This window comes from Bos grunniens, chromosome 7 (genome assembly GCF_055505025.1).
Source record: "Bos grunniens cultivar Pamir isolate PY7600 chromosome 7, Bosgru_T2T1.0, whole genome shotgun sequence".
NCBI lineage: Eukaryota > Metazoa > Chordata > Mammalia > Artiodactyla > Bovidae > Bos > Bos grunniens.
In genome coordinates, this window is record NC_141171.1 from 42,690,664 (window position 1) to 42,706,541 (window position 15,878).

At 45.6% G+C, this 15,878-nt stretch overlaps 1 protein-coding gene across 1 annotated transcript; it reads left to right on the forward strand.

The window, feature by feature from the left end:
* Positions 1 to 5,492: 5,492 nt before the first annotated feature.
* PGBD2 (piggyBac transposable element derived 2) lies at positions 5,493 to 15,471 on the forward strand. The gene is made up of 3 exons (XM_086411182.1): positions 5,493 to 5,810; positions 9,979 to 10,042; positions 12,877 to 15,471. Exons 2-3 carry the CDS (start codon positions 10,026 to 10,028, stop codon positions 14,639 to 14,641), a joined length of 1,782 nt encoding a protein of 593 aa, XP_086267308.1. The 5' UTR covers positions 5,493 to 5,810; positions 9,979 to 10,025; the 3' UTR covers positions 14,642 to 15,471.
* The last annotated feature ends 407 nt before the right edge of the window (positions 15,472 to 15,878 follow it).

The following is a 15,878-nucleotide window of genomic DNA, read 5'->3' on the forward strand; positions in this document are numbered from 1 at the left end:
TGCCCTTCTCAGTCAATGACAACCCTATTCTTCCACTTGTGAAGGCCCCAAACCTGAAGTGTTCCCTGACTCCTTATTCTCATGTTCTACACCCAATCTATAAGCAAACTTTGACTCTACCTGCAAAATACTTTCAGAACACTACTGTTTCTCTGTGGCTCCACCATTCGCACCTTGGAAGTCACTATCGTCTTTCTTCTGAACCACTGCAATAGCCTCCTGTGCGGTTCTTTGCTCTTGCTTCACCTCAGAGGGCACTTACAAAAGCTTCATCAGACTGCGTTCTTCCTCCACTAGGACCCTAAATGCATGCAGAGGCTGGCCACATATCTGGCATATAACTTATCATCTCTCCAACTTCACTGTTTTGATTCCCCTTCTTTACTCAGCTGCAGCTATTCCATTCCTCCAAAGTGTTGGGGTTCATCCCACCTCAAGGTCTTTGGACATGCTATTCTTCCCATCTCAAGTATTTCCCTGCTTGAATTCTGCATGGCTTATTCTTCATAACTTTTGGCTTTCCCCTCAAATATAATTTTTTTCAGGGATACTTTCCATGACCACACTATTTAAAACAGGATACAACATCCCCCTTTTCTGATTTCATTTTCTCCATAGAACTTTCCACTTATAATAAATACCACATATTTTACTAGTTTGTTTATTGTCTGTTTCTCTCACTGGGATGTAAGCAGTGACTGTCACAGAGTGGGCACTCAGTAGCTGTGTTGCCAAAATCTTGGCTCCTTGTCTGCCAATGCGAAATAGAAATACGGAGACAGAGTTTGGGGTAAACAGAAAAGAGTAGCTTTATTATTTTTGCCAGGCAAAAGGGAAACACAGTCGGCTAGCTCCTCAAGAACTGTGCCCCCCTTGCTCAGGAATAGGGAAAGGTTTTATATCCTCTTAAAGGTCTTGCATTTTTTTTTTTTCCTTCTGTAGTCTCAAAATGGCCACAGCTGCCATCAGGCAACTCAGCAACTGGGTCTAGTGACCCTGCAGTTATTGGCCCATGACCTTCTTTTTGAAATGCAGACTGCTACAAGAGTGTAGGGTCAAAGAATGCCAGGTGCAGAGTATAATCTATGTATCAGTCAGAGAATGATTAGCTTTGTAAAGGATAAGTTCAGCTACAAGTGTTTGCTAGTAGCAACAGCTGCTGCTGCTAAGTTGCTTCAGTCGTGTCTGACTCTGTGCGACCCCATAGACAGCAGCCCACCAGGCTCCCCCATCCCTGGGATTCTCCAGGCAAGAATACTGGAGTGGGTTGCCATTTCCTTCTTCAGTGCATGAAAGTGAAAAGTGAAAGTGAAGTCACTCAGTTGTGCCCGACTCTTAGCGACCCCATGGACTGCAGCCTACCAGGCTCCTCCGTCCGTGGGATTTTCCAGGCAAGAGTACTGGAGTGGGGTGCCATTGCCTTCTCCGAGTAGCAACAGCTAAAGAACAACAAAGATTGTTTAACTCCTGCAGGCCTGTTTGACTGGTATGTGCCAAAGGCCATTCACTCATTTCTGTTTTTACTGCAACAGATCTTGCTGAACGTGTGAATGAATGAGATGTAGGTATGGGGAACAAAGGAAGATAGGAATAACTGCACTTACGTTACCTAAAATAGCACTCCACCCTCCCAGAACTCATCTACCCACTTAACTTACTTCCTTTTTCTTCACAGCTTCTATCACCTTTGACACTATTTGTTTCTTGAGTGCCTCTTTTATTAAAAAGAGACTCCACTGAGAACAAGAACTTTTTTGTTCTCTGCTGTATCTTGTTTGCAGGCCATCAATCGATTTGTGGAATAAACAGTGACAAACTTGAGTGTGCCCTTGGCTCCAGAATCTCACAAATGAGGATGATGACTTATTTTCCTGACCTAGGTGGTTTACTTTTTACGCTAACCAAAACCCTTATGGAGAAATGCCAACTTAGAGAAGCCAATACAGAATCTTCGCTACTTGGCCCTCTTCTTGAATATTTAGCATGATTTGGTCCCAAGGATTTTTGTGTTTAGAAAATCCCTTGGAGGTCAAGGCACCTTTTACTGTAAAGTACACTCATATATACCTTATGGAGCTGAGTCTCAAAGTGTGTGTATAGGGAGGAGATGGGGGTAATCTTGGGTGGAAGGGGGACTTTGCCCACCACCCCCTTCATAGTACCTGCAGACAATTTTAGTTGTTGTCAACTGAAAAAAAAAAAGCACAATGTGAGAGTTGTGAGTTAAGTTTTATTGGGGACAAAAATGAGGACTGCAGTTGAGGAGACAGCACCTCAGATACCTCTGAGAAACTGCTCCACGGAGGCAAGGGGGAAAGGTCAGTATGTATGTGATTTTAGTAATGGGGGGAGTACTTGCAATCAAGCACATATTTTCCACAAGGTTTCTACTAGTCTCGTGAAGCTTCTGCTAGTCACAAGAAACAGTCATCACCATGAAGGATTTTGGTGCTTTTCTAGATATGAGATATGAGAATTGGGCTCATAAAGTCAGCTCCTGAGAATACCTATCTGAAGAACCTGTCCTGCCAGTTTTTCTCTGAGCACAGAGCACCTCATTTCTTCTCTCCAGCCTCAACTCCTTCAGGGGGTGTTGAAGGTCAGCAGCTGCAGCAGCACATGACTTAATCCTTGTAGAAGTAGATGGAAAGCACCCATGGCAAGTGCCAGTTTGTAGTTGATGTTATCATAACTGGTGGAACAGGGAGTGTGGTTTGCTACTGGCACCTAGTGGATACAGCCAAGGGATGCTCAAAATCCTAAATCAGTGCTACCAGATTTAGCAAGTAAAAATACCTATAGGTAGAATCAGCAAAAGGTCTTAATGACTTGGATAACCATGATGGTGTGGCCACTCCCATAGAACCAGGTATTCTGGACTGTGAAGTCAAGTGAGCCTTAGGAAGCATTACTATGAACAAAGCTAATGCAGGTGATGGAATTACAGCTGAGCTATTTCAAATCCTAAAAGATGATTCTGTTAAAGTGCTTCACCCATTGTTGTTGTTCAGTCGCTAAGTTGTGTCTGATTCCTTGTGACCCCACGGACTGCAGCACACCAGGCCTCCCTGTCCCTTACCATCTCCCAGAGTTCACTAAGTTCATGTCCATTGAATCACTGATGCCATCCAACCATCTGCTGCCCTCTCCTCCTTTTGCCTTCAGTCTTTCCCAGCATCAGGGTCTTTTCCAGTGAGTTGGCACTTCACATCAGGTGGCCAAAGTATTGGAGATTCAGCTTTAGCATGAGTCCTTCCAATGAATATTCAGGGTTGATTTCCCTTAGGATTGACTTGTTTGATCTCCTGGAGGAGGGAATGGCAAGCCACTCCAGTATTCTTGCCACAAAAACTCCTCCCTCCATGGGATTCTCCAGGCAAGAGTACTGGAGTGGGTTGCCATTTCCTTCTCAGGGGATCTTCCCGACCCAGGGATCAAACCTGGGCCTCCCACATTCCAGGCAGATGCTTTAACCTTTGAGCCACCAGAGAAGCCCACAAAAACTACATGAACAGTATAAAAAGGCTGCACTCAATATGCCAGCAAATTTGGAAAACTCAGTAGTGGCCACAGGAAAAGGTCAGCTTTCATTCCAATCCCAAAGAAGAGCAATGCCAAAGAATGTTCAAACTACTGCACAACTGTGCTCATTTCACATGCTAGGAAGGTAATGCTCAAAACCCTTCAAGCTAGGCTTCAACAGTACTTGAACCAAGAACTTCAAGATGCACAAGCTGGATTTTTAAAAGTCAGAGGAACCAAAAATCAAATTGCCAACATCCGTTGGGTCACAGGAAAAGCAAGAGAATTCCAGAAAAATGCCTTCTTCTGCTTCACTATGAGAAAGACTTTGTCTGGATTACAACAAACTGTGGAAAATTCTTAAAGAGATGGAAATACCAGACCACCTTACCTGCCTCCTGAGAAACCTGTATGTCAGTCAAGAAGTAACAGTTAGAACCAGACATGGAATAATGGACTGGTTCAAAATTGGGAAAGGAATATGTCAAGACTGTACACTGTCACCCTGCTTATTTAACTTATATGCAGGGTATATCATGCAAAACATTGGGCTGGATAAATCACAAGCTGCAATCAAGCTTGCAGGAGAAATATCAATAACCTCAGATATGCAGATGACACCACCCTTATGCAAAAAGCAAAGAGGAACTAAAGAGCCACTTGATGAAAGAGGAGAGTGAAAAAGCTGGCTTAAAACTCAAAATTCAAAACACTAAGATCATAGCATTTTGGTTCCATCACTTCATGGCAAACAGATGGTGAAAAAATGGAAACAGTGAGACTTAATTTTCTTGGGTTCCAAAATCACCATGAATGGTGACTGCAGTTATGAAATTAGAAGATGCTTGCTTTGTGGAAGAAAAGCTATGACAAACCTACCATTAAAAAGCAGAGACATCACTTTGCTGATAAAGGTCCACATATTCAAGGCTATGGTTTTTCCAGTAGTCAAGTACAGGTGTGAAATTTGGACCATAAAGAAGGCTGGGTGCTGAAGAATTGATGCTTTTGAACTGTGGTGCTAGAGAAGACTCTTGAGAGTCCCTTGGGCAACAAGGAGATCAAACCAGTAATTCTAAAGGAAATCATCCCTGAATACTCATTGGAAGGACTGATGCTGAAGTTGAAACTCCAATACTTTGCCACCTGATGGGAAGAGCCAACTAACTGGAAAAGACCCTGATGCTGGGAAAGATTGAGGGCATGGGGAGAAGAGGGAGACAGAGGATGAAATGGTTGGATATCATCACCAACTCAATGCACATGAGCTTGAGCAAACTCTGGGAGATGGTGAAGGACAGAGGAGCCTGGCATGCTGCATGCAGCCCATAGGGTCACAAAGAATTGGACAGGACTGAGGGACTGAACAACAACAGCGTCACCAGATGAAATCCTTAACTCCTAGATTAATCTTATTGTTCAGTCTTGTCCAATTCTTTGCTGCCCCATGGACTGCAGCATGCCAATCTAAGATTAATCTTAGGGTATATATTTATTTGAAATTCGAACTTAACTGAGCACCCTGATTTATATCTGGTGATCCTACCTGCAATACACAGGACAGACCCCCACGACAAAGAATTATCCAAACTAAAAAGTCCAAGGTGTAAAGTTGAGCAGGTTATGCAAGTTACTGGGCCAAGCCTCGGAATTTCTGATTAGGTATTTCTGGGATGGGGCCCCAGAATATGCATTTTTATCATGTTCCCAAGCGAAGCTGTTGTTGAATTATATTGGAGAACCACCCACCTAGAGAGAAAAAAAGGTTTCGTCCCTTCGTAAGTAATAGAGAGGAAAGTGCCTAGGCTAGCAAGTAGAGGAACCGGGGGAGTGGAGGGTGCAAGAGAGGCCTTGGAGAAGTGCAAGAGGTGCAAGGGGTGCAAGAGTATATTTCACTTCCCTGGCCCCGGCTTCAGAGGCACTTCCGGGTTTCCCCTAGGCACAGCGGAAGCCCCAAAGTCTCGTTGGTTGCTGGGATCGGGGGCGTGTCCTAAGCAGGGTGTGTCCTGGGCGGGGAGCGGAAGGCGGGCCGAAGGCGAGTGGAGCGCTCTCTTGCCGGACGTTGCGCTGCCGCGACGGCCGACGCAAGCAGCGCCGAGGCGCTCTAGGCTCCGCGCTACTAGTGGTATCTGGCACGAACCACGAGGCTCCAGTCTGTTCATCGCAGGTCGAGGTCGCCCCGCTTGCACCGCCGACTATACCCCTCTTGGATGTGGGAGCGGCGGACCGTAGCGATGTTTTTTCTCAACGGTGCCCCAGGCGTTGGGCCTCGATGCCGCGGGCGCACGGTGAGTAGGTGTGACTGGTACAGGCACAACGGACCTCGGGGCTTCGAGTTAACAGAGCCGTTTGAGGGGGTCCCCCTGCGGGGAGGAAGGCGGGGCCGGCACCGGGGCGGGGTTAACTGGGGCGGAGCGAGCGTGGGGGCTAGGCCGGGCTGGGGCGGGAAAGACTGCTGTGGGCGGAGCTTGGGCTCGGGCGGGCTGACGCTGGGGGCGGAGCGGGTGGACATCTGTGGGCGGGGTCGGCGGGATCGGGCGGGCTTAGAGGCCTTGCCCTTTAGGAGAGAAGGGGTTCTGCGTGGGGATACGCTGTGTGAAGGGCGCTTTTGGCATTTCCACAGTTTCTGCCTGCTTCTGGGATCTCTGAGGTTGCATAGCATCTTTGTTTTCCTCTCTTCCCCTTTTTTGTTTAGCATTGAGATGCGTACGAGAAGGAGAGCCACCATATCTCACAAAGGCCATTCTTGAGCCGTTTTGCATCTGGCTTGACTTTGAGGCATTTACGTTTATAAAATGTCTTACTAAACAATGTTTTTTCTAAGTAACTTTAAAAAATGAGGCCGCGGCTGGCTCGCTGGCTCGCTGGCTTGCTCGGCGGCGCTCTGAGGTGTGTGGGGCATCGAGTCCCCCGGCCCGGTGAGGCGCGGCGCGGCGCGGCGGGATGCGGCGGTTAAAAAAAAAAATAAAAATAAAAATAAAAAATGAGAAAAGTTTGAAAACTAATACAAAGAATCCCTACATTCAAGTCACCTGGGTTCCCCAAATGTTAACATCTTACTTAAGAGAGCAGTTAGCGAAACCAGGACACCAAAGGTCTACAGGCCTTGTTCAGAATTTTTCGCTCTTCTCAGCCATTTCCTTTTTGTGGTATAGGATCCAAGTCAGGATTTAGTTCCATTTAGTTGTCCTGTCTCATTGGAAAATTTAATATTTTAAGCACTAGAGGTCCCCTCACCTCTAAGATCCCTCAGAATGGCCCTAGGAACATCAGATCTCAAATCTAAGAGCCTTTTCTTCCTGGGTGCCAGAGTCAGTTGAAAATGTCCAGCTGAGCCTCTGGGAATGTCCAACTGAGAATGTCCAGCTGAGCCACAGCTTTGCACACCTGTGCCTTGACACATCTGGCCCTTGACTGCTCAGCATTTCCTGGTTTTTCTATCTCTCAGGTCAACCTCCTGCCCTTATATCTCTTAGACATCTCTGAAGATGCCTTTTCCAGCTTCTCTTTCATTTCAGGCTTCCTCCCTGGGTATCACCTGTGGCTTCAGGGATTCTTGTGGATTTGGGGCTTCCACAAATCCTCAGAAAACGGACTCACTTATGACTTTATCCCAGGCCATTTCTCAGACCTAGAGGGACTGTGGCCTTTCAGTACCTTTCTGGGTTATCTCAAAAGCACTTCCATCCCAATATGTGCAAGACACAGGTCCAAATCACCCACGTCTCATGCCATACTTGTGCTCCTGGCCTCTGTGAATGGCACCACCCTACTCTAGCCACTAAACCTTAACTCTGGGAGGCCTCCCTGATCAGCCCTCTCCCTCCCCCTCAATCATCCAAACTTGTTAGTTTACTTTTTGAGTCCTACTTGGGCTGGCCCACTTTTTGCCATAAGCACCACCATCCTGATGATCGCTCTTATCTCCTTACGTCTGCTTTGGTGCCCTCACTCAGTTGTCTATACCACAGTCAGAATAAACTTATTAAAATGTAAAGCCAAATGTGTCATGCTCTGCCTATAACCTTCTTTGATTTCCCTTTGCTTTACGTTAAAGATAAGTCTCTTTAAACAGTGCCTTCAAGACATGGAATAGTTGATCCAGTCTCTTCGTATACCCTTTCCCTTGGGTTCTCTACCCTGTCATAATTGTCTTTGCTTTCCCGCGTATTTGCTGTTTCTTCTGCTTGGGATGCTGTTCTCTGCCTCCTCGGGGAATTTGTACTCTTTTGGAGGGTCTGTTTCCTGCTGCTGCTACTGCTGCTAAGTTGCTTCAGTCGTGTCCAACTCTGTGCGACCCAATGGACGGCAGCCCATCAGGCTCCCCCGTCCCTGGGATTCTCCAGGCAAGAACACTGGAGCGAGTTGCCATTTGCTTCTCCAGTGCGTGAAAGTGAAAGTGAAGTCACTCAGTTGTGCCCGACTCTTAGCGACCCCATGGACTGCAGCCTACCAAGCTCCTCCGTCCATGGGATTTTCCAGGCAAGAGTACTGGAGTGGGGTGCCATTGCCTTCTCCATCTCTTTCCTAGGGGAGGTCTAATTATCCTTTCCTTAGAAGTTCTGTGACTTTCCTGACTAGATCTAACTAAGTCCTGTTTTGGAGATCTTAATCTCGCCTACCTCTGCTTTTTGGTAGCCTTGTTAGAGTAGTGATTTTATACATGCCTAGGTGTCTAGTAGGCACTTCTGATGTTTGCTAAAGGAGTGAAGAAATTAAGGGCTGCTTTATATGGCTGCCCAACAACCTCTTTCTGGAAATCATTCCCGTTGGGAATTTGCTTAGCCTGCAGAGGCACTGTTTACTCTTGTCCAGTTCCTCTGGTGGTTCTGTCAAGAAGGGCAAGAAGGATGGAAGGGCCATGCAGTAGGGTATGGAGGGACTGAGGAGCACGGCCAGAGGACCACTGAAAGAGAAAAATGGCTTTTCCTACCCTTTCTGCCTAGCTATCCCTTCTGTTCTTGAGTCCACTGTATCAGTTGGCTCTCCATTGCTAGACATTTCGTATGCAAAGTTTTAGAGAATCTTTAGGAATGCATTTTTGTTAGGGTGAATTAAGTATTGAGTTCCTTAGTACTTTACTAAATAGCTGTCTTAAAGCCAAAAAGTTAAGATGAAAATGAAAGCCTGCTATAGAATTAGGAGAATGCCCTGCAGTATGGCCATTTGCTCTACAGCAGAAGTTGTTCAGTTCAGAAGGTATTTACTGTGTGCCTGTTACATGCCAGGGGCTGTGTTGGCTTCTAAGGATCAGTCAGTTCAGTCACTGAGTCATGTCCGACTCTTTGTGACCCCATGGACTGCAGCACACCAGGCTTCCCTGTCCTTCACCATCTCCCAAAGCTTGCTCAAACTTATGTCCATTGAGTCGGTGATGCCATCCAACCATCTTGTCCTTTATTGTCCCCTTCTCCTCCTGCCTTCAATCTTTCTCAGCATCAGGGTCTTTTCCAATGAGACAGTTCTTCATATCAGATGGCCAAAGTAATGAAGCTTCAGCTTCAGCATCAGTCCTTCCAGTGAGAATATTCAGGGTTGATTTCCCTTTAGGATTGACTGGTTTGATCTCCTTGCAGTCCAAGGGACTCTCAAGAGTCTTCTCCAACACTACAGTTCAAAAACAACCTACTACAGATTTGTTGGAAGTTTGATATAGTTAAAATTGTCCATCCTCCTTTGAGTTTCTGTGTTTTCTAAAAGAAAGGTTTCCCCATGCTGTAGTCATTAATATACTTCAAAAGTTTTAAAGTTGTGTTTTTGTTTTGTTTTGTTGCAATTAGTGCTTAATACATCTAGGACTTCACTGTCTAAAAAGTAGCCATGGTCCACATGTGACTGTGTAAATTAGAATTACTAAAAATTAAATAAATTAAAAATTCAGTGTCCCAGTCACACTAGCCATATATCCAGTGCTTAATCTTCACAGATGTCTCATGCCTACTATATTGGATAGCACTGATGCAAAATATTTCTATCACTGTGGCAAGTTCTATTGGCAGCACTGATGTAGGACTGTAGTTTTCAACCAAGGCAGATTTTACCTCCAGTCCTTCCCACCAGGGAACGCTTGGTGATGTCTAGAAACCCTTTTGTTTTTCACAACCAGTGGGACAGTTGTTCTGTACATACCCATACAGTGGTATGTAGTAAATGGAGGCCTGGGATGCTGTTAAACATCACACAATACATAGGAGAGCCCCCCACAACAAACAATGCCAATAGTTCTGACTATTGGAAACCCTGTCCCAGAATGTATTTTGTTGTGAGGTGTGAGATGAAGGAGCTTCTTCTTTTCTTCTCTGACTAGCCAGTCAACTACACATCATTTTCTGTGTGTACTTGATCCATTTCCCTCTGGTTGGTAGTGAATCTGAAGATTTTTTTTCCCTCAAATGATAGAGAAGGTCCTATTGTCTTGCATATGATTTCTTAAAACTGACTTCCATTTTCTTACAGATTCTTAGACTCTGCAAGTAAAGATAACCTGGTGTTCCCAGTATATCATGGCTTCATCTTCAAGGTAGGAGTAATGTTTGATGAAAGGCTTTATGCAAGTACAGTTGACTCTTCAACACATGGGGACTAGGGTTGCTCACCTCTGTGCATTCACAAATCTGTGTGTAACTTTATAATGGAGCCCTCTGCACTGCTGGCTCCAACTGAGGATCGTGTAGTACTCTAGTACATATTTACTGAAAAAGAATCCATGTATAAGTGAACTCACATAGTTCAGTTCAGTCGCTCAGTCGTGTCCGACTCTTTGCGACCCCATGGACTGCAGCATGCCAGGCCTCCTGTCCATCACCAACTCCCGGAACTTGCTCAAATTCATGTCCATCGAGTCAGTGATGCCATCCAACCATCTCATCCTCTGTCATCCCCTTCTCCTCCTGCTTTCAATCTTTCCCAGCATCAGGGTCTTTTCCAGTGAGTCAGTTCTTCGCATCAGGTGGCCAAAGTACTGGAACTTCAGCTTCAGCATCAGTCCTTCCAGTGAATATTCAGGACTGAATTCCTCTGGGATGGACTGGTTTGATCTTCTTGTAGTCCAAGACTCTCAAGAGTCTTCTCTCAGTTTACATAGTTCAAACCTATGTTATTCAAGGCTAACTGTATTCACCCCTTTGCTTTCGAAAGGCCAAGTTTTCAACGTTTTCAGCTCTCAGTCCTGCCAGCCACCCTAAGCACTTGTTGTCTATGAAGCACCAAGGAGGGAGAGGAGAAAGGAAGATAGGAGAAAAGGCAAGGCAGACAGGGGAGTGTGTGGGGTGCTATGGATGCAGCTGTGTAGCTCTAGTTCCACACTTGATCTAAAGATGTGATTTGCTTTCCCCATCCTTCAAGACACAAGAGGGTTCTGTGTGGGGCTGCCTCAGTTCCTGTAGGCTTTCTCAATACAGGGGTGTGAACAGCCAGGCAGAGAAGGTGTTTGAGGGCCTGTGGGTGCACAACAGCTTGAGTGGTGAGATTAGCCAAGACCGTGGGTGGGCAGGTCTGAATCTGCTGCTATAGACCATGGGTGGCTGGAGGAGGCATGAAAAGGGCTGATGCTCTTTGAGAACATGTCTTCCTTTGAGGTCTGTGGAAAGGCAGAGCTTCAGGTTTCCTCTCCCTTTCTGGCTGGCGCAGAGAGCTTGAGGTGTACCTCATCTCCCCAGAGGTCAGATGTCTTGTGCCCTAGCCTCTAGTATGGGGGCTGGTGGAGCCAATGCCCTGAAAGTGAAGTTGGAGTGAGTCTCTAATGCAGCCTAAACTCCAAAACTACAGGGCAGACCTGCAGAGAAATAGCCTTCATGGTAAAGTCTGTATCCTCCCTCTGGTGTGTGGCTTTTCTCATGCAGTGGCCAGGAAATAGCACATCAGCGTGCCCACCTTCTCAAGTCCAGTCTATTCTCATAGCCACAGTGATGTATTGACCACTCACTGTCCTGCTCCATGCCCCTTAGGGACTTCCTCTGATAACCTGGAAGTCCTCATCAGGACTCTGGAACCCTTTGGAGCCTTGGCCCTGGACCTAGCTACCTCTGCTCTACTCTTCTCCCCTCACTATGGTCTGCAGTGTCACTAACCTCCTTGCTCTTCATAGATCTCAAGGCCCTTCAGCCACAGGGCCTTGTGCCTGTACCTGCAGTTCTCTCCATCTGGGATACCCTGCAAGGCTGCAGGCTCACTCCTTCACCTTGCCAGTCTGTCTGCCCTGTAAGCCTTCCCTCATCATCTGTCTAAAGTAGCACCCCCAGCCCTATTCCTTTGCTGTATTCTCTGTCCCTTATTCAGGATGGCCCGCATCACTACCTGATGCCATCCTGTATAGCTACTTGCTTGTTGATATGTCATTTGTTTCCTTCATTTGGAAACAAGTGCTATGCAGGTTGGGGAGCGGAGTGTGCCCACTGCAGTCCCTGAGCAGCACTAAATACAAACATCTCTTGTATTTGGTTCCCACATGGACAGGCAGAATTAGAATAACAGGGGTTTCCATGTTTCCAAATCCATTTGGCAGGCAGTATGGAGAAGGCAATGGCACCCCACTCCAGTACTCTTGCCTGGAAAATCCCATGGATGGAGGAGCCTGGTAGGCTGCAGTCCATGGGGTCGCAAAGAGTTGGACACGACTGAGCGACTTCACTTTCACTTTTCACTTTCATGCATTGGAGAAGGAAATGGCAACCCACTCCAGTGTTCTTGCCTGGAGAATCCCAGGGACGGGGGAGCCTGGTGGGCTGCCGTCTATGGGGTCACACAGAGTCGGACATGACTGAAGTGACATAGCAGCAGCAGCAGCAGCATGCAGTAGGATAGCAGATGTTGAGGGAGCCATGTGAAAATCTGTCTGAATCTGGCTAGGTCTTGAATTTGGGTAATGAGAGTTCAGGTAGGGAGAATGAGAATTTGGAAAGTGAGGAAACATATTTGTCAAGTGAGTAAGAACAAGGGAAGAGAGAGGTAAGGCAGAAGCACAAAAGCAGAGCTGCTCAGGTCACTGAGTCAAGAGACATCAGTGGAGGTCACTTCAGCAGCCCAACCTTCCCATTGGCAGTTACTATTAACCAGGTGATGACAGTGGCATCTGGACTCATCACTAGAGAGAATCCTCTATTCAAAGACTTGAAGAAGGAAAGGAAGTATGGAATACCTCTTTAGAATGCCTCCCTTTATTAAAACACAGATTAGAAGAGTACTCTGTGTTTGTCTGGAACTTTGACTTATCTGGCACATTGCCTGGTGCTGTTGGATCTGAGATACTGTTACAGCGGGAGTGCCCCCTTCTTGGGCAGTGGTTTGGTGGAGTTTTCTGCTGAAGCACTAGCTTTCCTGCATGGCCTCTCTTCATTCTGTTTCCTGTCATTGCAGCGGCCTCTTTACTGGGAAAAGTACCAGCTCAAAGCTGAAGTCTGTGAAGTTACTTGAGGTTCTGAATGCTCTGGAAGAGGAGGAATCTGGCCACAGTAGGGAGGAGATCTTCATTGCACCGCCCAAAAATGCTGCAGGGGACTTCACTGATGAAGACTCAGGTGATGAAGATGGTCAGCGAGGAACCCACGTGCCCGGTAATGTGCTGCATGCTTTTGTGGTCCCTGAGGACTCTGGCACCCGGGAGGAGGAGGAGGAGGAGCTGCAGCTGCAGCCAGCCATGAAGAAGCAGAAGGCAGTAGTGGAACCTCAACGTGTTTGGACCAAAAGAGATATCCGCCCAGACTTCAGCAGTTGGACAGCAACAGATCCTCATATGGAAGATCTCAAAAGCCAGGAACTGAGTCCTGTAGGTCTCTTTGAACTGTTTTTTGATGAAGGAACGATTAATTTTATTGTTAATGAAACCAATCGTTATGCTAGGCAGAAAAATGTCAACCTGGGTCTCACAGCCCAGGAATTGAAGTGTGTCTTGGGCATTTTGATTTTAAGTGGGTATATATCTTATCCAAGGAGAAGGATGTTTTGGGAAACATCTCCTGACTCACATCACCATCTTGTGGCTGATGCAATTCGAAGGGACAGATTTGAACTGATCTTCTCATACCTACATTTTGCAGATAACAATGAGCTTGATGAAAGTGATAGGTTTGCCAAGGTCAGGCCTCTCATCGTACGCATGAACTACAATTTCCAGAAACATGCACCCTTGGAAGAGTTCTATAGCTTTGGCGAATCCATGTGTGAATATTTTGGATACCGGGGGTCTAAGCAGCTGCCTGCGGGGAAGCCTGTGCGGTTGGGCTACAAGATCTGGTGTGGGACGACCAGCAGGGGCTATCTGGTATGGTTCGAGCCCTCCCAGGGCACACTGTTCACTAAGCCAGACAGGGGCCTGGACCTGGGAGGCAGTATGGTGGTGAAATTTGTGGACGCACTTCAGACGCGTGGCTGTCTGCCATACCACATATTTTTTGACAAGGTTTTTACAAGTGTCAAATTGATGTCCATTTTAAGGAAGAAAGGAGTGAAGGCCACAGGAACTGTTCGTGAGTACAGAACTGAGCGTTGTCCCCTTAAAGATCCCAAAGAACTGAAGAAAATGAAGAGGGGTTCGTTTGATTACAAAGTTGACGAGAGTGAGGAGATCATTGTGTGTCGCTGGCACGATAGCAGTGTGGTCAACATCTGCTCCAATGCTGTGGGCATAGAACCAGTGGGGCTGACGAGCCATCACTCAGGAGCAAACAAGATGCAGACCCAGGTTCATCAGCCATCCCTGCTGAGACTGTACCAGGAGAAGGTGGGGGGTGTCGGCCGTATGGACCAGAACATCGCCAAGTACAAGGTGAAGATCCGGGGTATGAAGTGGTACTCGAGTTTCATTGGTTATGTTATTGATGCAGCTCTTAACAATGCTTGGCAGCTGCATAGGATATGCTGCCATGATGCCCAGGTGGACCTCCTGGCCTTCCGAAGATATGTGGCCTGTGTGTACTTAGAGAGCAATGCAGACACATCATCCCAAGGGAGGAGAAGCAGGCGGCTGGAAACTGAGAGCCGCTTCGACATGATTGGGCACTGGATCATCCACCAGGACAAGAGGACCCGGTGTGCCCTGTGCCACTCACAGACCAACACCCGCTGTGAGAAGTGCCAGAAGGGCGTCCATGCCAAGTGCTTCAGGGCATACCACATCCGGTAATGCCTGATGGGCAGAGGGAGCCCTCGGGATATGTGGTTTGCAATGAGATGTTTACAGCTAATTACATAGAGCATTTGGGGCACTTGTGGTGGTGTTGACAAGAGACCTGAGTCCTTGATTTGGTTTTGTATTTTTCCCCATTTTCATCACCGTTACCTTTTAATTATCTTCTATTATGCCTACATGTAATATACATTAATATTTACATTAGTAATCATAAATTTTTGTAAAGATATATTTTATACAACTATTTATTTCAACTTATGGGCCCTTTTTATTCAAATAAAATTCTTCCTTTGGGGTATAGCTGTCTGGTAAGGACAACTGAATGTAACCAAAACCTTATAGAAACTTGTGAACAGTAAAAAGATTTTATAGTATATGCTATCAGTTATACTAATCTGATATAGGCAATATTGTATCAATATGATGAAGGATATCTTAATCATATTTATTTCATTTTATCTAATGCTAGCAAACTTTCCAGGGATAGATAATCTGCCATTATTTACCCAGCTGACTAGATGTATAGAGTTTGTATTTTCTTGATAAAAAATATTTTCCTAATACATGTATATCCATATGGAATCCATTTTTATAAATAGTGTGGAGGGAATTTTTTCACCCAAAAGGATGGTCAGCATCATTTATTAAAGATTAAATATATTTCCCCAATGATTTAAATTCTTCCTTTAAAAATTCCTGAACTTTGGGGGAAAGTATTAAAACAAAGAAAAAAGTTTATGTTGGAAAGCCTAGTGGAATATAATCCAGAAGAATATAAGAAATGCATATAAAAATTTGGACTTAATAAAAAACCTAAGAGAGCATGTTGAGTATTTTTATTTGGGAAAGAACTTGCTACAATAGCACAAATAAAAAGAGTATATCAATATATTTGACCATATACAACTAAAACATCCATTAGCAAAGGAAAACACGAGGAAATTAAAAAGATATGTTTCACATTATTCCATTTGTAGTAGTATCTTCAGTGCAAAAAGATCTTATAAACACATAGGTGGCAAGAATAAAATGTGCTCTTATATATAAAAGAGCAAATGGAAGATGAACAGTGAAGATACATAAGTGATGGACAGGGAAGCCTGGTGTGCTGCAGTCCATGGGGTCGTAAAGAGTCGGACACAACTGAGCAACTGAACTGAACTGAGATATCCTTTTTTAAAAAAACTAATTTATTTGTACCTAATTCCTGTTGGTATGGGTGTAGAAAGGT